A 23,651-nucleotide genomic window follows, 5' to 3' on the forward strand; every position below is an offset into this window, starting at 1 on the left:
TAGCATTGGTTACTGTAGCTATATAATAACTCTTGAATTCAATAAGAATGATTCCTATTTTAGTTTTCATTTAAAAAATATTTTTGCTGTTATAGTTCCTTTGTCTTTCCATATACATTTTTACAACAATCCTGTGTATAACTTTGAAAATTCTTTCTGGGATTTTAATAGGAGCTCATTAAACCTGTACATTAATTTGAGGGAGAACCAAAATTTTTACTGTGTTGTCTTTCAATCCATGAGCACAGCATGTCTCTTATTTAGATCTTCTAGATGTTACTATATTTTTGATCAGTGTCTGTATGTTCATTGCTGGTATAGAGGAATACAACTATTTTTTATATGCTTATCTTATATCTGTGACTTGCTTATTAGTTCACAGGCTTGTGTAGGCATCTGGGTTACCAATACATTTAGTTTTTTTTTTTTTAGATTCTTTGGGATTTTCCATGTAATCTGTGACTCATCATGAATAGAGACAGTTTTATTCTTTGCTTTTCAATCTGCATGGCTTTTTTAAAAAAATATTTATTTTTTAGGTGTAGATAGACACAACACAATGCTTTCATTTTTATGTGGTGCTGAGGATGGAACCCGGGTCCCGGCCATGCTAGGTGAGCGCTCTACTGCTGAGCCATAATCCCAGTCCCTCTGCATGGCTTTTTAAAAAATATATAGTTTTAGTTGTAGATGGAAACAGTACCTTTATTTTATTTATTTATTTTTATGTGGTGCTGAGGATCGAACCCAGGGCCTCACATGTGGTAGACAAGTGCTCTATCACTGAGCTCCAGCCCCAGCCCGAGCATGGCTTGTCTTTTTATGCTTTGTCATGGTGGCCAGCACCTCCACCACTATGTTCAGTAAGAGTGGGAAGAACAGATATCCTTGCCTTGTTCTTGCTCATCTACAGAAAGCAATGAGTCTTTTACTACTAAGTAGAATGTTAGCTGTTAGCTGTAGGCTTTCTGTAGATGCCCTTTACCAATTCATTTCTTTCTTTCTTTTTCTTACAAGTGTCTTCTTTGGTTGCCCAGGCTGGCCTCAAACTCCTGGACTCCATCCCAGCCTCTTGAGTACTGGGATCACAGGCATGTGCAGGCATCTGGGTTACCAATACATTTATTTTTAAAAAATGAGCAAGAAATCGAGTATAGGGGCTGGGGATGTGGCTCAAGCGGTAGCGCGCTCGCCTGGCATGCGTGCGGCCGGGTTCAATCCTCAGCACCACATACAAACAAAGATGTTGTGTCCGCCAAGAACTAAAAAATAAATATTAAAAATTCTCTCTCTCTTTCACTCACTCTCTCTCTGTCTTTAAGAAGAAAAAAAAAAAAAAAAAAGAAATCGAGTATAGCTAGTATGTACTGCACAGGTTGAGATGGGCCCCACTGTCTTTATGTGTTGTAAGAGGATATACAGTTTCCTGGGCGTAGGGTGGGAGTTCCACAGCACACAGGGACAGAAAGCTATACCTGACTTGCTGTCCTTAATGTTGCAGGATTTATTGCAGTCTGTGTGGGCCTGGTTAAATAAGTAGGGTAATCTTCCTAAGGAGTAAAGAACATCCTGTGTAAGGAGTTGTGGTAAAAATCTTTCATTATTTCCCAGAGATTCATTGATTATTTAATGGTAAATTACTTAGATTAATTTATATGTTTTCTTTTACCAAAAAAATGGGTGTCCAATTTGCTGACTTTTTCTCTGATAATAAAAGGTTTTCTTTTTTAATTTTTATTTTTTAGTAGCATGCTACTTAACAGATGTTAGGAAAACAAATATATAATATGTCCCTTTGAGGACATGATTACATTTTTCCCTCAAAGGAGTGAGAAAATAACTACTTTTCTAAAAATATTCATGCTATGCAAAAGGCATTTTGAAAATTGGAAATTGTTTCATTATTATGTGATTTTGCTGCTGAAAATGATGCAACATCTCATAAATTCACATTTAGAAGGCAGGGAAACAATTCTTTAATTGGTTTTAAAATTTCTCAGTGAAGAGTTTTGGTGAGCTTTAAATTTTAATGTAGCATTTTGATTATTTTGCAATAACAAATGACTGACATTGGGGAAAGTGGGAATTAGCCAAATTGCAACAAAATTTTTGCATAATTGGAGTTAAGCACAGTCAGTGATACAATTCTATTTGAAACTACATATCTTTTTTTTTTTAATTTTAAATTTGGCCATGATAGTCATTTCTATAGAAAATAATTGAATTTAGAATTACATCTTTGTATTTCTGTGTCATGATATTTAACCAAGAATTTCAAACTATAATATGAAGCCTACTTAAGAAACACTACTCATTGAAAGATTTTTTTATACCATTAATGAAGTAAAAATAATTTTAAAATACTGTTTTTAAATTCTATTTTTATTTTAAAAACATATTAGTATAGTAGTACATATATATGTAACTTATAAATATGTAAATACACCTGTATTTCAAAAGGTAATTGTGTTAGTTTCCTAGCTGCTATAACAAAGTACCATAAATTGGGTGGCTAAAAACAACAGGATTGAGCCAGGCACAGTGGCACACCCCGTAATTCCATTGACTTGGGAGGCTGAGAAAGGAGGATCACAAGTTCAAGGCTGGCCTCAGCAATTTAGCAAGACCTTGTCTCAAAACAAAAAATGAAAAGGGGATGTAGTGGTAGAATGCCCCTGAGTTCAATCCCTGGTACCACAAAATAAGTAAATAAATAAGGCAATAAATAAATAAATGAAAACAAATAGATTAAAGAGAGAGAGAGAAAAAAAACAAAACAAAAAAAACCCAGGAATGTGTTGTTTCACAGCTCTGGAGGCTAGAAGTCTGAAATTAGCCATCAATCACACTCTGCTCCCTCTGAAACCTGTAGGTGAATCCATCCTTGCCTTGTCCTAGTTTCTGGTGGTAGCTATGAGTCTTGGTGTCCTTTTCTTTTAAGGTACTGGGGATTGAATCTGGGGTCTTGCACATGCTAGGCAAGTGCTATACTCGTCCCCCCCCCCACACACACCCAGCCACATCCCCAGCCCATGTTTTCTTTCCTAGGACACCAGGCATTGTGATTTGGGGACCCACCTTGCTTTAGAATGACCTCACCTTAAGTAGTCACATCAGCAACAACCTTATTTCCAAATATGGTCACTTATGTCCAAATAAGGTACTGGGGGCTAGGACTTTAACAAATCTTTTTTGTTTGGGGAGGTACATAATTCAACCTATTATTAGTTCTTACCATTTTTTTTTTAACTGATCAAAAGTTTGCCAGCCTCTTATAGCTAAGGGTTCCAGTAAGGACTGTGATGACCAAAAAGGGCAGGGTGCAGTGACAGATAAAATTGAATGTGAAAAGAAAAAAAAAAAAAAAAAAGAGAGAGAGAATTGACAAGGCTTAGTGACATAGCTCCCCATCCTGCCTCCCCCCTACTTTTTTTGGATCCTGTTTTTCCACCTCCTCCTTCTGTTCCTGCACACACCTCTTTTGTCCTGCCTTTGAATGTCCTTTGGGATGGTCAAACCTTGCCTGATTCCAGCTTCTACATCCCTGTTTCCCCCACGGCTTGATTTCAGCCCTGCCCCAGTCACAGAGAGCCAGAGGAGAACATGAATAACCTGTTCATATCCTCTGCCTAATTTTGCAACAGCTTCTTGGCAGGTGTCTCTTTGCCAGTCCGGTCTATCCTTCACATACTGCTGTTTGGATCATCTTCCTCCAACAATGATTAGATCATATTGTATACCCTTCCTAAGAAATTTATAGTAGCCAAAAGAAAGCCAAAACATCCAAGAATGCTCTTCATTCCCCTCTGCTGCTTGGCTTCATTGCCTTTCTTGCTTTGTCTTTTATTTTTTTAATTTTTTATTTATTTATTTATTTATTTTTAAAGAGAGAGAGAGAGAGAGAGAGAGAGAGAGAGAGAGAGAATTTTTAATATTTATTTTTTAGTTTTCGGCGGACACAACATCTTTGTTTGTATGTGGTGTTGAGGATCGAACCCGGGCCGCACACATGCCAGGCGAGCGTGCTACCGCTTGAGCCACATCCCCAGCCCAATTGCTTTGTTTTTTAGATTCCTTCACATGTAATATAATTCTAGTTTCCTTAACCTTGACTCCTGACAAAATGTGTCCAGGTCTGTGGATCAGAAGCATCAGCTTCACCTGGGAGCTTGTTAAAATGAAGCATGTTGGGCCCCAGATCAGACCTGCTAATCAGACTCCTCCTTTTAACAAGTTCACAGGAGACTCAGACATACATTAAAGATTGAGAATTGCTGGTATGTTCTCCAGCACAGTGTCCCTCAGGCTTACAGATGGTCAGAATCATCTGGGGAGCTTGTCGCAACCAAAGCCATCCAGATCCCAACAGATCTACTGAATCTGAATCTCTGGTGATGTGGCCCTGGGATCTATAGCTTTTTTTTGTTTGTGTAGTGAATGCAAACTGATAACTACAAACTGTATACCTTTAAATTGTGTAATTTGGTAAGTTTTGATATGTGTATATAACCATCATCATAATCTAGTCACCTCCCAGAACATTATCTTGTGACCTCCCCTCCCCAGCATATATTTTCTGGAATTATAGTTGTGTTTTCTAGAATTTTATTTAAGTGGGATCCTAGAGTATATACTCTGTATTGTCTGGCTTCTTTCACTCAGTGTAAATATTTTTGAGATTTTTTCATGTTGTGTGTGTCAATACTTAATTCCATTTTATGGCTGGATAACATTTCATTGTAGGAATATACTATAGTGTGTTTATTCATTCCTGTCTTGTTGATGGACATTTGGGTTGTTCTCAGTTTGAGGCTATTACAAATGAAGCTGCTATGAATATTGTGTTCAAATGTTTGTATGGACAAGTGTTTTCATTTCTCTTAGGTAAATATCTAGGATTGGAATGACTTGATTCTATGGTAGGGTATCTTTTAATTAAAAGAAAATACACACACATGTTAGTTGTAGTTGGACACAGTACCTTTATTTTTTTGAAAAAAATTTATATTTATTTTTTAGTTGTAATTGGACGCAATACCTTTATTTCACTTATTTATTTTTATGTGGTGCTGAGGATCGAACCCAGGGTCTTGCATGTGCGAGGCAAGCGCTCTACCGCTGAGCCACAACCTCAGTCTCCTTTATTTTATTTTTTTATATGTGGTGCTGAGGATCGAACCTGGTGCCTCACACATGCCAGGCAAGCACTCTACCACTGAGCCCAACACCAGCCCATCTTTTGTCTTTTTAAGGAACAAACTTTTTAACAGCATCACTGAGATATAACTCACATAGTGTACAGTTCACCCATTTAAAGTGTATAATTCAATGTTTCTTAGTTAAATTCACAGGTTATTTACTCATTATCATGATCTAATTTTAGGACATTTTTATCCTCCAAAGAAATTCTGTACCCATCAGTAGTCATCCCCCACTCTACCCCACTTTACCCCATCCACCTGCCCCAGGTACAAGCAAGCTACTGTTGGTTCATTCTAGACATTTCATGTAAATAGAATTATACAATATGTGATCTTTTGTGACTGGATTTTTTTCACTCAGCAGAACATTTTCAATATTCATTCATGTACCACACATCACATTTTATTCTTTTTTATTTCAGGACAACATACTACTATATGGATATTTTCTTTATCCATTTGTCAGTTCATGTACATTTGGCTTATTTCCACTTTTTGGCTCTTAATGAATAATACTGCGGGTGAACATTTGTATACAAACTTTGGTGTGGATATATGATTTCATTTCTCTTGGGTATTCAATCAGGCCATATTGTAGCAAAGTTCCTATTCCTCTATGTCCTCACCATTTGGTTTGGTCACTCTTAATTTAGCCAATCTATTAAGTGTGTAATATCTCAGTGGGTTTTAATTTTAATGTGCATTTCTTCTGAGCTTCTCTTGTGCATGCTAGGCAAGCGCTCTACTGCTGAGCTGTAGCCCCAGCCCTAATTTGCATTTACTAATGACTAATGATTATGAGCATCTTTTCATGTGCTTATTTGCCATGCATAGTTAAAGGTCTGTTTAAACTATCTGCCTATTTAAAAAACTGGGTTAGTTAGGAATGGTTTTATGTGTGTGTGTACATGTGTGTATTCATTTGTTTATTTCTTAAAAAGAATGGTTATATATACATATATATATATATATATATATATATATATATATATACACACACACATACATATATACACACACACATATGTGTGTACACACATAATACGTGTGTGTATGTAATAACAAGTCCTTCATTAGACATATGGTATGCAAATATTTTCTCCTGAGCCATGTCTTGTTTTGCTTTCTCTCTTAATGGCATCTTTTGTAGAGTAGAAGTTTTAAATTTTTATTGTCTGATTTATCAGTTTCCTAAATTTAGGGATTGTGCTTTTTATCGTCATATCAAAGAAATTTTGTTTAATATAAGGTCACTATACTTCTTCTAGAAGTTTTATAATTTTAGCTTTACATTATGTCTTTGATGTTTTTATATAAGTATGCTGCAAAGTATGAACTGAAGTATTTTTTGCACATAGATGCCTGGTCCATACCATTTGTTGAAAAGAATCTTTTTTCCACTGAATTGCTTTTGTATCTTTGTTGAAATCAGTTGTCCATATGTATATTTGTGTTTATGTGTGGACTTATTATTCTGTTTCTCTTATATGTCAATATATCTTCACATCACACTGCTTTGATTACTGTACATTTCTAGTAAGTCTTGAAATCAGAAGGGCTAGCACTCCAATACTGTTCTATTTCAAAGTTTTTATATTTTGGCTATTATAGGTACTTTGCATTTCTATATTAATCATCTTGTTAATTTCTACAAAAAGAATCTGCTGGGATTTGGATTTCAATTGTATTGAATCTATAGATCTATTTGGAGAGAACTGACATTTTGTTTTTCAGTAATGGGGATTGAACTTGGGGCTTCATGCATGCTAGATGATCATTCTACCACTGAGGTATATCCACAACCCTTTTTAAAATTTTGAGACAGGGTTTTGATAAGTGGCCCAGGCTGGCCTAGAACTTGTGAACCTCTTGCCTCAGCCCCTGAAGTAGCTGAGATTATGGGCCTGCACACTATACCTGGCTAGAATTGAAAGTTTAACAATTTTAAGACTTTCAATGAACACAATATATCCTTCTGTTTTTTGGGTCTTTCAGATTCCTCTGATCATGTTTTAAAATTTTCAGTGTTTAGATCTTGTACATTTCTGGTCAGATTTATATCTGTGTATCTCTCTCTCTCTTTTTTTGTAGTGCTAGGGATTGAACCTAGGACCCTGCACATGCTAGGGAAGCTTGTATTTTTCATGTATTGTAAATGGTTTTATTTAAAACATTTCCTTCCTTCCTTTCTTCCCTAGGGATTGAATCCAGGAGTGCTCTACTACTGAGCTACATCCCCAGACCTTTACAATTTTTTTTTTTTTAATTTGGGGGTAGGGTCTTGCTAAATTGTTCAAGGTGACCTCAGACTTTTGAACTTACAATCCTCCTGCCTCATCTTTCTGAGTAGCTGGAATTATAGGCATGTACACCATACATATCTATTTTTAAAATTTCTATTTCTGATTTTTCCTTGCTATTGCCCAGGAATATAGTTGATTTTTTTTTTTTTTTTTTTTTTTTTTGGTGGTGTTAATTCCATTAGATTTCCAACACAAATTGCTATGTTTGTGAACAGAGTCAGTTTTACTCCTTCCTTTTTAATCTGGATGCCTTTGATTGATTGATAGGTTGATTGATTGCCTAGAATCTCCAGCATAATGCTAAAATAGGAGACTGAATATCTTGATCGTAAAGGGAAAGGATCCATTTTTCTTAGATGTTGATGAACCTTTATTTTATTCATTTATTTGTATGTGGTGCTGTGAATTGAACCCAGTGCCTCACACATACTAGGTAAGTGCTCTACTGCTGATCCACAACCCCAGCCCATGATCCAGTTTTTTGTTGTTAAGAGTGATGTTGGCTGTGGATTTTTCATTCTTGCTCTTTATTAGGCTGAGGAAATTCCCTTACATTCCTAGTTTGTTTAGTGTTTTTAATCACAGAAGGGTATTGGATTTTGTTGAATGCCTTTTCTGTGTCTATTATGATGATCATTTCTTTTTTGTCTGAATTACATTGACTAATTTTGAAATGTTAAATCAGTCTTGCTTTTTTTTGGGATAAATACCACTTGGTCATGATGTATTATCCTTTCTTAATATTGTTGGATTTTACCTACTACAATTTTGCTTAGAAATTTTGCATTTATTTATTCATGAGAAATACTGGACTATAGTTTTCTTGTAAAGTCTTTGACTGATTTTGGTAACAGGCTAATGCTTTGCTTCACAGAATAAAATAGGAAGTATTCCATGCTCCTCAATTTTATGGAACAGTTTGTATACAACTATTAGTCCTTCCTTAAATGTTTGTTATAATTCAGCAGTGAAGCCATCTGGGCCTGGAGTTCTTTTCATTGTTGGGAGATTTTAAACTACAACTTGATTCCTTTAGTAGACACAAGGCTATTTGGGCTATTTCTTCTGAGTGAGCTTTGGTAGTTTGTTTTTCAAGAGATTTGTTCTTTTCATCTAAGATGTCATCTTTATTGGCATAAAATTGCTTATAGTATTCTATTATTATTATTACTCCTATTTTTGTGGCATTGGGGACTAAATCCAGGCATACTTTATTACTGAGCTATATCCCCAGCGCCCTGCCCCCAACATTTTAATATCTTTTTTTAGTTGTGTATGGATTCAATGCCTTTATTTGTTTTTATGTGGTGCTAGGATCGAACCCAGTGCCTCACAGTTGCAGGGTAAGTGCTCTACCACTGAGCCACAACTCCAGCCCATCCCCAGCCTTTTTTATTTTTTATTTTCATAGATGGTTTTGCTAAATTGCCCAGGCTGGTCTCAAACTTGGAATCCTACTGCCTCAGCCCCCTGAGTTGCTGAAATTATAGGTGTGCACCACCACATGTGGCCCCCCTATTACATATATATATTTGGTACTAGGAATTGAACCCAGGTTTGCTTATCCACTGAGCTATATCCCAGGCCTTCTTATTTCTGAGTTAGGGTCTCACTAAGTTGTGTAGGACCTCACTAATTTGCTGAGGCTGGCTTTGAACTTGTATCCTCTTGCCTTAGCCCCCTTTGCTGCTGGGATTACAGGTATATGCCATCTTTTAATAGCTAATGAATTTGTAATGGTATAATATTTTTCATTCCAGATATTAGAATAAAATATTTGTATTTTTTCCCTTATTCTTTGATTAGTTTGATTAGAGGTTGTCATATTTATTGATCTTCTTAATGAAAGAACAGCTTTTGCTGGGCATGGTGGCACACACCTATAATTCCAGTGGCTCAAGAGGCTGAGGCAGGAGGATTGCTAGTTCAAAGCCAGACTCAGCAAAAGCGAGGAAATGAGCAACTTAGTGAGATTCTGTTTCTAAATGAAACACAAAATAGGGTTGGGGATATGGCTCAGTGGTTGAGTGCCCCCAAGTTCCATCCCCAGTACCCATCCCACCCCCCAAAAAAAGAAATACCAGCTTTTGGTTTCATTATTTTTTTTTCTCTACTGATCCCTTTTGTTTTTCATTTCACTGATTTCTATTCTGGTCTTTATTGTTTCCTTTCCTCTATTTACTTGGTGTTTCACTTGCTATTTCTAGTTTGCTTAAGATGGAATGTAAGGCTACCAACTGGAACTTGCTTCTTTTAGAATGCCGGTGTTTAATGCTATACATTTTCCCCAAAGTATTGCACCACGGCAATAAGCCTCAAACTTTGATATGTTGTTTGATTTATTTTTATTTAGCTTAAAATACTTGCGAGTTTTCCTTTTGGTTTCTTCTTTCCACATGGGTTATTTACAGTGTGCCATTCAGTTTCCAAATATTTGCAGATTTTCTAGAGATGTTCTGCTATTGACTTCTAGTTTAATTATGGTCAAAGAACAAACTTTGTATAACTTGAATCCTTTCAAGTGTATTAAGGCTTGTCCTATGGTCCAGAATATGGCCTGTTGGTTAAGTATTCTGTGTATCTGAAAAGAATGTGTGTTCTACTGTTCTTGGATGGAATATTGTGTAAATGTAATTTATGTCAGTTTTATTATGTTTATTCTATAGATTTACTGGTTTTCTGTCTACTTTTTCTATAGTTTAAGAAGGGGATGTTGAATCTTTGATTATAAATGATAGATTTGTCTGTTTATCATGTGGTTCTTTCATTTTTTGCTTTATTTATTTTGAAGTTCTATTGTTAGGTATGTAAACATTTAGGATTGTTATGTTTTCCTGATGAATTGATCCATTTGTCAGTATGAAATTAAATTATTTGTGATAACACTGTATGTTCTAAAATTTACTTTAAAACCGAACATCTTCTTTTAAATTAGTGTGAGTATATCTCCTGTATCATTTTATTTTTAACCTAATTTGTGTCTTTATCTTTAAACATTTCTTGTAGGCAGCATATAGTTGGATCCTATTTTTTTAATCCAATTTCATAAACCCTTAATTTAATTTGGGTGTTTAAACCATTTGCATTTAATGTGATTAATGATATTACTAGGTTTGAGCTCAATATGTTGCTATTCGTTCTGTGTTCCTTTTTTCCTGTTTTTCTTTTTTCTTTTCTCTTTTTGCCTTTTTTGGGTTGTGTATTTTTTATGATCTTATTTTATCTTCTTTGTTGGCTTATGAACTATAATTTTCTGATTTGCTAGTTCAGTGTTTGCTTTAGGGTTTATGGTATCTTGTCTTTAGTTTATCACACAGCCCACTTTCAGGTGATATTATATCACTTTGCATATAATGATAACTTTATAAACTATATACTTCCATTTATCCTCTTTAGCCTGGTGTTATCATACATTTAATTTTTACATGTTATAAATCTCACATTACATTATTACTGTTATTTTTGATTTTAATTTTTGAGACAGAGTCTTGCTAAGTTGCTGAGGCTGGCCTCAAACTTGTGATCCTTCTGTCACAGCCTCCCAAGTAGTTGGGATTACAGGTGTGCATCACCATGTCTGGCCACATTATTATTTTTACTTACATAATTATCTCTTTTAAATTTTTTTTGTATTTGTATATGGACACAATACCTTTATTTTATTTATTCATTTTTATGTGGTGCTGAGGATTGAACCCAGTAGTCATATGTGGTAGGTAAGTGGTCTACCACTGAGCTATGACCCCAGCCCCCATAATTATCTTTGAGATTTAAATGATAAGAACAAAAATTGTAGTGTTTGCTCATGTTCTTATCATTTGCAGTGCTCATCATTCTTTTGTGCAGCTTGATATTTCCTTTGGAGATCTTTCTGCCGCACGACCAGCACGCTAGCTTCATACTAGAGGTTCCAAACATAGACGTTAACTAGTGAGATCAAAATAAAGACACATTTTACCTTTTTCTTGCCCAGCTAAGAGACAGCTTCTCTGGGCTCCTGCCTCGAGCCACCTGGTGGTAGCAAGGTTTACACAAGAGACCAGCAGGAGAGAGAGAGGCACGCCAGAGAGTGAGCTTTTATTGAGGAACAAAAAATTCAGGGGAAAATTCCATCCAATGAAGGTCAATGGGGACAGCATTCCAAGGTCAGAGTCAGTGATTGGTTTCCAGGTCAATGGTCAGTCACACCCCCACAGGGACAGGCCCTCGCACCTGGAAAGGGTGGGGAAAGCTCTGACTCAGCTGGTCTGAGTGCCTCACACCCAGTCAGGGAGGTACCCAATCACGTGTGAGAACAGCTTCCCACAGATCTTTTTCCATGTGCCTGAGATTTCCCTTGACATTTCTAATGGTATGGTCTGTAGGTCAATTCTCTCAGGTTTTCTATATCTGGAAAAAATATCGAGAGCCTTATCTCTTCTTTTGGAGGATGGGAGGGCTAGAGACTGAATTCAGGGTCTCAGGAATGCTAAGTATGTGCTCTACCTCTAAATCTGGTGCTGGAGATAAAACCTAGGCAAATGCTCTTCCAAAACTACTAAACTACTCCACCAGCCCTGCTCTTCACTATTTTTTGTGGGGTACTGGGGATTGAACTAAGGGATACTCAATCACTGAGCCCCATCCCCATCCCTGTTTTGTATTTTATTTAAAGACAGGGTCTCAGTTGCTTAGCACTTCACTGTTGCTGAGGCTGGCTTTGAGATCCTCCTGCCTCAGCCTCCGGAGCCACTAGGATTACAGGTGTGCACCACCACGTCTGGCCCCACCTTCATTTTTGCAAGATATTTTTAAGAGGTATAGAATCCAAACTTGATACTACTTTTCTTTCAGTAGTTTAAATATATTGCTTTACTGTCTTCTCGATGTGTGTTTTCCAATGAGGAATCCATTATGATTCTTATCTTTGTTCCCTAATATAAAAGATGTGTTTTTACTTTGGATTTGAAAATTTTCACTGGTTTTGAGCAACTTGATTTTGTTTTTTAGTATAATTGTCTTCATGTTTCTTGTACTCAGGATTTGTTGAGCTTCTTGAATCTGTGGGTTTATAGTTTTCATCAGACTTTGGAAAAAAAACCTTAATTTTTTCAAATAGTTTTTCTGATTTGACTTCTCTCTTCTTTATTGGGGACTTCAATTATATATTTGTTAGATTGCTTGAAATTTTCCTATAGCTTACTAATCCTATATTTAAAAATATTTAAAAATATTCTGTGTGTTTTGTTTGGGATAGTTTCCATTTCTGTGTCTGTTCATGAAATATTTCTTCTGCAATGTCTAATTTGCCATCAAACCTACTTAGTTTACTTTTTTTTTTAAAGAGAGAGAGGTAGAGAGAGAGAGAATTTCAATATTTATTTATTTTTTTTAGTTATCGGCAAACACAACATCTTTGTTTGTATGTGGTGCTGAGGATCGAACCCGGGCCGCACGCATGCCAGGCGAGCGCGCTACCGCTTGAGCCACATCCCCAGCCCTACTTAGTTTACTTTTTATAATTTTTGACATTACAGTTTTCATCCTTAGAGAGTTGATTTGAATCTGTTTTATATCTTACATGTCTTTAACTTTTGAACACAAAGGATACAGTTGAATAATTGTTTACTGCTTTTATAGCCTAAATTTAACACGAGTTATTTCTGGGTAAGTTTTATTTGGTTGACTTTTCTCTTGTGTCTCATCATTTCTGCCTCTTCACATGTCTGATCATTTTTGACTGGAGGCCATACATTTTATCTTGTTAGATGATACTTGAAGGTAGTTTGATCTTTTCTGGTAGGGTTTGTTATGTGAAATTATGTTTCAAGTCAGGGTTGAGTGCTAATTATTCTCACTACTGGTCAGGCTCCTTTTGTGTACTCTAACCAATGTTCCATGAATTATGAAGTTTTTGTTTAGAAAGTTATCTAGCCTGTTTGGTGCTTGCTGTGTGAGCAACAGGTAGTGTTCCCACATGCTTTTTGGTGGTTCTTTCCTTGGCTTTGGTAATTTCCTCACATGCTTTTCTTTGTGTGCAGCTCTCTTTTCTCTAGTACCCTGTCTTATGAACTCAAGTTGCCTTGATCTATCTGTACCCTAAATTCCATCTTAACAACTTCTGGCTTGGTGGGATCAGCCTGGGTTCTCTCTTCATGAACTGCTGTAATCTTGCTTAAGGTAATAAGTACCTCAGCAATCAAATACCTCACCTAAATTATTTCCTTCTCTGAGGGTTCACTGGTCTTTGTTGTCTGAGACCCAACTTGTTTGTTTTTGGTACTGGGGTTGGATCCAGGGATGCTCTACTATTGAGTTTCATCTCCAGTACTTTTTATTTTTTTTTATTTTGAGACAGGATCTTGCTAAATTGCCCAAGCTGGCCTTGAACTTGTGATCCTCCTATCTCAGCCTCCTGAGTTGCTGGGATCATAGGTGTGCACCACTTTGTCTGGCTCAAAACATTGTATTAGAGTTTGCATGAGTTGGTTTGTAAAGCATTGTTTGGTCCAGGGATCAAGGAATTGGGTTAGGAAATAAATTCATCTTGCTTAGGGGAATCTGATTAAATGGTATGTTAATAAGGATTCTGAGGCTACATCTTGATTCCATAAGAAACATAGCCTTCAGGGCTGGGATTGTGGTTCAGCTGCAGAGTGCCCGCCTAGCATGTTCGGGGCCCTGGGTTTGATCCTCAGCACCAAATAAAAATGAATAAATTAAATAAAGATATTGTGTCCAACTAAAAAATAAATATTAAAAAAAAAAGAAACACAGCCTTCAGATAATACTGGAATGTTAGGTATTTTGACAGTTTGATTAAATATATGGAGTATTTTGAAATAATAGTTCACAAGTTTATAATACATTTCAGGTAGTGTTATAAGTACTATATATGTATATCCAACTCATTTACATCTCCAATAACTCATTGAATCTATTAATATCCTTATTCCATAGGTAGAAAAACAGCATAGAGGGGTTAAATAACTTCTTCTTATCACACATTTGGTAAATTTAGCTCCAGAGTTTATGCTCTTGTTTCTGTAATACTACTTTTCTAATAAACACTTAATGTTTCAGAAAAATTAAGGATAAACTATGTATCTCTACTTATATAGTATGCAAGTGATAAAATGAATTTGTTGCTTGTTAATGTGAAAATGGCCCAAACTTACCGAACTTTTACCTTAGATTGGAAAGATTTGTATCTCATGTTTCTCATCATGTCTGATCCTTTGCGTTTTATTTCTTTAGGTTCCCTTGCCAGTTCCATTTTTGATCCACTCAGGTCTCTTGTGGGTGCTTCAGGAGGAGTCTATGCCCTGATGGGAGGTTATTTTATGAATGTTCTAGTGGTAAGAACTTTGGAAACATAATCTATGGAGGAGGAGGATGATGATGTTGATGATGATGATGATTTTTGCAGTGCTGTGAATTGATCCCAGGGCCTTGGGCATGCTAGGCAGGTAGTCTACCATTGAGCTATATCCCTTGCTTCCGCTTTTTTCCAAAACAATAACTGTTACTTGGTTCAGAGAATCTTCATTTAACAATATTTAGGGAATACTCATCTTTCTGAGAATCATATGGCCCTCAGAGTTTATCCTTCATATTTTATATTTTCTTGTTATCTCAAAAGTAATGTGGATTAGCCAGGCAAGGTGGCACATACCTGTAATTCCAGTGATTCAAGAGGCTGAGGCAGGAGGATTGCAAATTTGAGGCCAGTTTAAGCAATTTAGTTGAGGCCCTATCTCAAAATATAAAATAAAAAGAGTTGGGATGTAGTTCAGTGGAAGAACACCTCTGGGTTCTGTCCTTAGTAGCAAGGGGAGGGAGAAGGGCAAAGTAATGTGAATAAATAAAATTTTAAGTTTAAAAAAAGAAAGTCAAGGTTCCCAGTATAGTGTCTTTTTAACAGTTTGAAATGCATGTATAAACATTTTTCTATATGTATTTAAACTCCACCAATATTATACAGAAATGGCCTCCCCTTGTACTATTCTGCATCTTCATGGGGCATCCTGGCCATCCACACATGTCAGTACACAGAGAGCTCCCTCTGCCTTTGCAGGGCTTTAGAGCATCCTTTGTATATTTGTATCATGATTTTTTTTTTTTTTAACAGACTCTCATTGAAAAAAAGTGGGGTTGGGGCTGGGGTTGTGGCTCAGCGGTAGAGCTCTCATCTAGCACGTGCGAGGCCCTGGGTTCAAACCTCAGCACCACATAAAAATAAATAAATGAAACAAGGTATTGTGTCCAACTACAATTAAAAAAAATAAATATTAAAAAAATGTGGGGCCATTTTACTTTTCACATTATAAATAATGCTGTAGTGAATGTTCCTTTACATTTATGTTTTGCATTTGTGATTTTTTTCTTTTTGAGAGGATAAAATCCTAGAAGTGAACTTACTAGGTGAAATTTTAACATTTCAATATGCAAATTCCAAATTGCCTTCTAAAACTGGCATATAATTTTACATTCCCATGATAGTATGTGAGTGCCAACCATTTCTTAACACAGGAAAAAAATCCTGACTTGGCGTCAACCTTTTACCCATTTAGGTATATTATAAAATCACTCTAGTAGGACAAATACCAAGCAATTCTAAAACTGTTCCAGAGGTAGAAGTTACTTCTTAGAAAAATATTTTTCAAACTTTGGATTACAACCCATTAGTGGTTGTGAGCTCAGTTGAAGGTCCTGGTCTCCAAAATCAAACAAACAAAAATTTCAGCATGGGTCACATGGACTAGGAGAAGGCACTCTTTGAGTTATGTGTGCAGTGGGTTGTTACATTATTTCTTACTGTAGGTCATGTTCACAGAAGCTTGAAAATAGAATTAACACCCCTGGTGCAGCATCTTCACTTCATAGGAAGGGAGTTAATAACTTAAAGGGGAGGGAGAAGCAACTTGGTAAATTAAAGTGGAGTATGTGACTCAGCAGTTCTCTAAGTGACACCAGGACTATCATAGGCAGGCACATTTTTTCAAAGTTAAAATAGAGCAATGTATTTCGATCAACATTTTCCTTTCTTTTGAAATTACTTTTAAAAAAAATTGAAGTGATACTCAAATTTTAGTTAAGTCTTTGCTAGTTACTTGGGAAATGAGAGTGAAGAGGTCATGAATAAGTATTTCCAAAAAAAGCTTGGAACTATTGCATCAGTCTTAGTTTAATGGCATTTATTTATCTAACTATCCACCCATATATTCATTTATTGACATATTCAGTGTAGACTTTTTATTACCTATATTTAGATAATTTCCAGCTAATAAAATTTCCCCCTCCCCCCTCAGTTCTGGGGATTGAACTATGCTAGGCAAATGCTGTACCACTTAGCTGTATCCGCAGCCCGCTAAATTGAGTCATAAATCATAGAATTAAATGCCATGCTTCATTTTGTTGTCCAAAGTGCACTAGCATTGTATTTCTTAAAAACTTTTTGAAAACTTGGCTGTTACAACAATGCTTTGTTTGGCAAATATCTGATGCTCAAACATAGGTTTAAATCACAGAGCTGGTGAAGAGGGGGTAGAGCTGAAGTTTTCTTTGCCAACAGATTGCTTACATTATTGTGACTTATCTCTTTCCAAGAATTTTCGAGAAATGATTCCTGTTTTAGGAATTTTCAGACTACTGATCATCATCCTTATAGGTAAGTGAGTTTGGGGAATATTTTACACCTTTGGTTTAATTGGATCCACCTTCAAAAGGCCTTTTCACATTTCCCAAACACTGACTAGGTCAGAAAGAATTGTTGGCTTCATAGGATTAGGCGTGAAGGGAGGAATTTCACAGGAACCACCTCAGGGTGGTTCTTAGAGGGGCCTGGTGAAGTGTTTGGGCTTATTGTTTCTTTCTAGAGTGGGGAAAGCCAACAAAGCAGAGCTCTAGGTGCCCCCCCTACTTCAACCATAATGTTTTATAAACTGGACTTTCTCTTTCAAATGTTGGAGACTGTATGTGCCTTTTGTCTGCAAAGGAAAAGCCTGGAAACCACTGAGATAATCTGCTGCCTTCTCAAGTTTTACATTTTCAGATTAAAAAAAAAAAAAAAAACTGGTCTAGGATATAAACTCTGGGTGGCAGCTGAGGACTGAGGACAAGAGAGTGGAGATCAAGGAACCAAGAAGCTCAAGAGCTAGGAGAGTGACTAAGGTGGCTTTTGAAATCTCTATAGAAATTCTCTAGAATTACATGCTAGAGGAGTTTTGGTTTGGAAGAACACACCATCTTGGGGGGGGGGGGGCTGGATTTTTTTTTTTTTTTTTTTTCTTTTCTTTTTGGTGTTGGGGATGGAACCCAGGACCTGGTGTTTGACAGGGAAGTGCTTCACCTCTGAGCCACATCCCCTGTCCTGAGGGGCTGGGATTTTCACTGAGTCTGAAAGTAAGGATAGATTTGGGTACTAGCAGGACATACAAGGTAGAAGAAAACAAGGGCAGAGGTATGGGTGGTAAGTTTTCAGGGACCTGCTTCTGGTGGAGCTATACCCATTGGGGGAATTGGGGGAGGAGGACAGACCCTGGGGTCAGACTTGAAAGCCAAGGCAGAGGTCACACTTGGTAAAATCTCAGGTTTTTGGTATCAAGGTTTCCATATTCCACATACAGGAACAGGGGCAACTGCCTCTGTGGAAAGATCCTAAATTTAGTTTATGAACCACTTAACTATAAAAATATCAATATTTCATTCTGAGATAAGAGTTAACTTGTTTATTGCTTATACCATACTGTAGATAATTTCTTTTCATAAGAAATAAAAAAGTTAAGGAAAAATTGTTGGAAGAGAAGGGAAAAGCAAATATCTGGCCCCTATGGGAGCTCCTCAGTTATTAAGAGTCATCATCAGAACCCATGAACCAGTCATTTGGGCAAACAAATGTTGTCATACAAGTGACCTGGGTATTTAGTCAATCTGCATGAAGTCTTTGTAGAATAAGGCTCACATCCTTAGTGGGGAAATGATTTTCATGCTTTTCAAAGTTGAAGTGAAAACCCTTGCTTCATGTGCAGTGTATCTCCAAAGGTGGTTTCTGTGATGTTCTGTCATTCTCGAGGTGCATACTAAAATCACCACATGACCTGCGTCGCTTTGTAGGATCTGCTATTGTCAACCTTCCCTGGTCCTGACATATCATTTCTAAAAGTTTTTTGGCTTGAAAATGAGAATTAAAACACATACCAGATTCGTAAGATTACAAATTAAGGAATATAAATATATTTTAATTTGAAACACATTTCTTGAAAACATGTACATTGTTTGGTTTTCTTTTAATTGGTAAACATTACCCTTAATTGTGAAGGATAATTAGATTAAGGACCACATTCATGGGATATGTTATTTAACTAAGAAACTGAGCTTATCTTGGGTAAAAGTTAAGAAAATCTTACATTTTCATCCTTAAAAAAAAAAAAAATCCACATAAAGCCAACTCCTTTAAAATGAATGTCAATAACTGGGTGTAGGAATACATTCCTGCAATCCCTGTGACTTGGGAGGCTGAGGCAGAAGGATCACAAAGTTTGAGTCCAACCTTAGCAACTGTGCAAGAGCCTGTGTCAAAATAAAAAATAAAGGGCTACAGATGTAGCTCAGTGATAAATACCCCTGGGTTCAACCCCCAGGACCCCCCCACCCCCGCAAAAAAATTATAAAAAAGTGCCAACTTTTTAATGAGGCAGCAATTAGGTTTATTGGAATAAGGGCCCTTTTCAGGTGGGAAGACATGTTTCAGTTTAAAGGCTGCAGCAACCCAGGAGCAGACTCCTCTAGGAGGCAGAAAGAACTAGGCAGTGATATAAGAAGGGGAAGATAAACAAGAGAGAAATGGAATGGAGAAATTGAGATGGTCACAGAGACTTTTTTTTTTTTTTTGAGGCTGTCCCCTGCTGTGGAAGACTAAAGTGAAGGTTTCCTGTTGGCTGCCCTGATCTTTGGCAGAGTTCTTTCATAGTCCTCCCTGCATGTTATTTATGTTGGATCAGGAAATGCAAATGATGAATGAAAATATGATGCAGGAAAAAAAAAAAAAGATGCAGCCCCATTTACCCAGCACTTTGTGTAACAGCCATTTACAATTAAATCACAATCAAAGTTGGGCATAGTGGCATGCATCTGTAATCCCAGTAATTAGGGAGACTGAGGCAGGAAGATCATAAATTCAAGGCCAGCATAGGCAATTTAGCTAGACCCTGTCACACAATAAAAAATAAAAAAGGGCTGGGGGGAAAAAAGGGCTGGGAATGTAGCTCAGTAATAAAGTGCCCTGGATTCAATCCCTAGTAGTGGGGGGAAAAATTAACATTGAGTTAATGTTAATTTCGCCCTCAATCTCTGTCCCTTGACTTCAACATCAATATGATATTGAATGGGAAACCAGCCAGAACACATGGTCCTAATGCTGTTTTCCCAAAGGCAAGGACTAGGCCTTTCCATCTCCTAGGACACGGTGGCTCACTAAATAGAGCGCAGGGAACTGGGGGATGGGTGTGGAATGTGATAGCTATAAGAGATGTTTCCAAGCTCCCATGTAGGGCAGAGTTCTTCAAGGCAAAGCAACCCAGAAACTCCTCTGTCAGCACAGACCTGACTTAGGAAGAAAGTCTAAGTTCTGGCTCTCATGTTCTGTAGAGGAATGTGGACTCCTTTCCTTTCGTGGTCCATTTTCAGTACTCTTGATGGTAAATAAAGGCAATTAGTATGGTGCATAAGAGTGGAGTCTTGGTTTCTTTATGTATAAAATACCACCATTGTTCTTCACTTGGATTGCCACAAGTAATCCTCTAGTTGGTTTCCCTGCTCCTATTCTTGCTGTCTTATTATCTTTTTCCTATATAGTAGCCAGAATGATCTTTGTAAAAACAAGTCAGATCATGTCACTCCTATGATCAGAAGCTTTCACAGGCTTCCAATTACAAAAATCAAAGTCTTTATAGTGCTTCACAAGGCTCTTATGAAATGTATCTTCTGCTGTGTGATCTCATCACCTACCACTTTGTCCTTAACTCTAGTCCAGAATCACCTGGAAGGAAGTCTTGTTAAAACAGAATGTGAACTTCATCCTCGGTTTCTTGTTCATAGGTCTAGGTGCAGCCTAAGAATTTTTATTTTTAAGAACTTCCCAGGTGATGCTGGTGTTGCTGGTCTTGGGAAAACACATTTTGAAAACCACTGATCCAGCCATATCAACTGCACTGGTACTCCCCAAACACACCAGGCACATTCTTGTCAAAGGGACTTTGTGCTTGCTCTTTTTCCTGCTTGGAACAGATTGTTACTTCACATATCAGCATGGCCTGCTCCCTCATGTCATATTCTCAGGAGATCTTCCCTCCTATTAAAAGTCACATCCTACCCTTGGCATTCTTGACTTTCCTCTGTTATTTCCTTCACAATACTTAGCACTGTTTGATATACTGTATGTTTTGCTTGTTTGCTCCCCTAGATCATCAGCTGTATGGGGCTGGTGTCTGAACTATTCACTGCTGCATGTATACCAACTAGAATTGTGCCTGCTACATAGAGAATAATCAATAAATCCTTGTTGGATGAATAAATATAAAATAGAATAATGATAGTACCTACTTTTTAGGGTTGTTGAGAGGATTACTGAATTAATGCATGTAGACTGTTTAGAATGGAACCTGGAACAGAATAAAGCTCAGGAATTGTTATATATCATTATTAGAGGGGAACCAAAAACAGTTGGTACAATATTGTGGAGATCCTGGGCCTTCATCAGGGTGTTTTTCCTTCTAGTTGTGTCAGACATGGGATTTGCTCTCTACAGAAGGTTCTTTGTCCCTGAAAATGGGTCTCCGGTGAGTTGCTTCTTTTTTTTTTTTTAATTAAAATTTCTTTATCAAAAGGGTCATTGAATAAGGGATACAACTCTATGATTTAGGGCAGTCAAATATCCATTTGGAAGTTTTAGAAAACTCGTAAGGAAATCAGACTTTTGGATTGTCCTCACTTACCTCACTGATCACTGCACTTGCCATGTTGATAGCCATTCCAAAACAGGAGAGAAAGGATTTCCCTGTCCACAGAGAATAAAAAGCAGATTGAAATACAGTAATGAAAATTTGGCTGCATATGAATTTATAACACAAAGAGAACTGAATTTCAGTTTTGCTTGGATTAATCTTTAAGTCTGGAGTTTCTATTGGAGTATTTGTGTATATACTATTATTTTTTCAACTCTGCATCCCATTTCAATAGGATGTTCTCATAGAGATCCCTCATGGCCACTCAGTTCCTAGTCTCTTGGTTGGCATTATATAGAACCATCCTAAATGTAATGATAATCAAGAAGAATGAGAAACAATGGCCTCTGTTTTATGTACTCAGAATGGTTAAAAATGATATTTTTTAGCTTTGCATGTTTTAGAACATCTTTTCTCTGTGTACATGGGGTTTTGTGTCTCTTCTGTTTTACCCGTAGTTCTCCAGACTTGGACTCTTGTTTGTTTATGATTGTATTTGTTTCACTAAGAGAGATACAGCCAAAACATGCAATTAGCATTTTCTTCACTTATTTCCACTTTTCTTTTCTCCAAAGGTGTCCTTTGCAGCTCACATCGCAGGTGGATTTGCTGGAATGTCCATAGGTTATACTGTGTTTAGCTGCTTTGATAAAGCACTGCTGAAAGATCCAAGGTTTTGGATAGCAATTGCTGCTTATTTAGCTTGTGTCTTATTTGCTGTATTTTTCAATATTTTCCTGTCCCCAGCAAACTGACCTGCCCCTAATTTAAACCCAATAATAAAAAGAGCCATATGAGGGAGAAATGGAAAAATCTATGAAGAAACAGAGTTCCAGCAAATGCTAACAGTTTTATAAAGAGGATAAAACAACACCTAACTCATCAGTTGCAAGCAAGGACTACTTACAAAAGGGCCTTCTGATTAGAGGAAGAACCTTCTGAATGCCAAGTGCAGGAAGAGAAAGAAAAAACACTAGTAGTAAAAACCAGAGATTGGGTCTTCCAGGCACATGGTATGCATGGATATATTCTATAAAAGAGAACTGGCTTTACTTGGAGGACATTTTGGAGACTGTTTCATAGAATCCATGGATACTGTACTATGTGAAGAATAAAAACTTTTCATATCTGTGTTATACTCTTGATATACTTTTTTTTTTTTTTTTTTTTGTACTAGGAACTGAACCCTGGGATTACCCAGACCTTGGGCATACTAGGCAAATGCTCTACCATTGAGTTACATCCCCAGCACTTTTAATTTTGAGACAGAGTCTCACTAAGTTGCCCAGGGTGGCCTTGAACTTGTGATCCTCCTGCCTCAGCCTCCTGAGAAGCTGGCATTACAAGCATGTACCATTGTGCCCAGATAAACTACAGGTTTTAACAAGATTAAGATACATGTATTGCTCTGTAACTTGCTTTACAATATGACAGCGATCTTTCTGTATCAGTTCATAGAGACCTTTGTTCTCTGAGTTGAATGATACAGATAGTCCATAGTTAAACCATTTCTTTATTGGACTTTTAAATTGTGCTAGTTTTGTATGGTTACCAAGAGTAAATGTCCTAGTATATGCAGTATATTTTTAAGTGTTTGCTGAATGAATATTTCAAGTATCCAGTAGAAATGTTAATTATGATAGATTTAAATTGCTCTTTGAGTATTTGTATCCAATTATATTCTTACCTACCATATACAAGTTTTCCTCTACTTTGAAAAAAGATGATATTTGAAATCTTGAAATTTTTGCATTTTGATAGTTAGAATATAATGCTTTATTTGAATTTATCTCTGACTACTGAGGATGAGTATTTTTTAATTTTACCAATAATTTATATATTACAGCATATATGGTTTATAATATATAATATATAAACATTAATATACACATAATGTAAACAAGAATATATGTATATAATTGTTCCCTTGATGAAATGTTTCTATTTAATCTAAAAAGTAGCTTTTCAGGGGAGGAATATTTATCTGCCATGGCCAATGCACCAGGTCACTAGCTCTGAAGAGACCTGTTTAATGACCTGAAGTACAATGTAATTGTTAGTAGAAAACTAGAGAGAGGAACAGAATTTATCTAACTATAAAATCGAACATAACCCATTGATTATGGGCTGATGATGAAGTTATTATCTACTACGAAAGAAAGATT

The 23,651-nt window shown here is 36.6% G+C and overlaps 2 protein-coding genes across 15 annotated transcripts in view; one reads left to right on the forward strand and one right to left on the reverse strand.

Moving 5' to 3' along the window:
• Positions 1–22,520, forward strand: part of Rhbdl2 (rhomboid like 2) — a 50,255-nt gene extending 27,735 nt beyond the window's left edge. For both annotated transcript variants that reach the window (XM_076860692.1, XM_076860694.1), the window contains 4 exons: positions 14,741–14,841; positions 17,093–17,153; positions 21,260–21,321; positions 22,062–22,520. In XM_076860692.1, coding sequence (XP_076716807.1) covers positions 14,741–14,841; positions 17,093–17,153; positions 21,260–21,321; positions 22,062–22,241 — 404 coding nt within the window. In that variant the 3' untranslated portion in view covers positions 22,242–22,520. The remainder of the gene's footprint in view (positions 1–14,740; positions 14,842–17,092; positions 17,154–21,259; positions 21,322–22,061) is intronic.
• The window catches only part of LOC143403080 (uncharacterized), a 66,147-nt gene that overhangs the window by 26,263 nt on the left and 16,233 nt on the right, over positions 1–23,651 (reverse strand). For 7 of the 13 annotated variants that reach the window (XR_013091826.2, XR_013091819.2, XR_013091821.1 and 4 more), the window contains one exon: positions 21,478–21,539. Coding sequence is in view for 2 of the 13 variants with exons in the window: in XM_076860697.2 (XP_076716812.1) it covers positions 21,478–21,513 (36 nt within the window). In the remaining 11 variants the exon portion in view is untranslated. Of the gene's footprint in view, positions 1–11,571; positions 11,717–14,661; positions 14,809–21,477; positions 21,540–23,651 lie in introns of those variants that run through there. The other 6 variants (XR_013091824.2, XR_013091822.2, XR_013091823.2 and 3 more) reach the window with 2 other exon arrangements.

Source organism: Callospermophilus lateralis, chromosome 7 (assembly GCF_048772815.1).
Source record: "Callospermophilus lateralis isolate mCalLat2 chromosome 7, mCalLat2.hap1, whole genome shotgun sequence".
Classification (NCBI taxonomy): Eukaryota; Metazoa; Chordata; class Mammalia; order Rodentia; family Sciuridae; genus Callospermophilus; species Callospermophilus lateralis.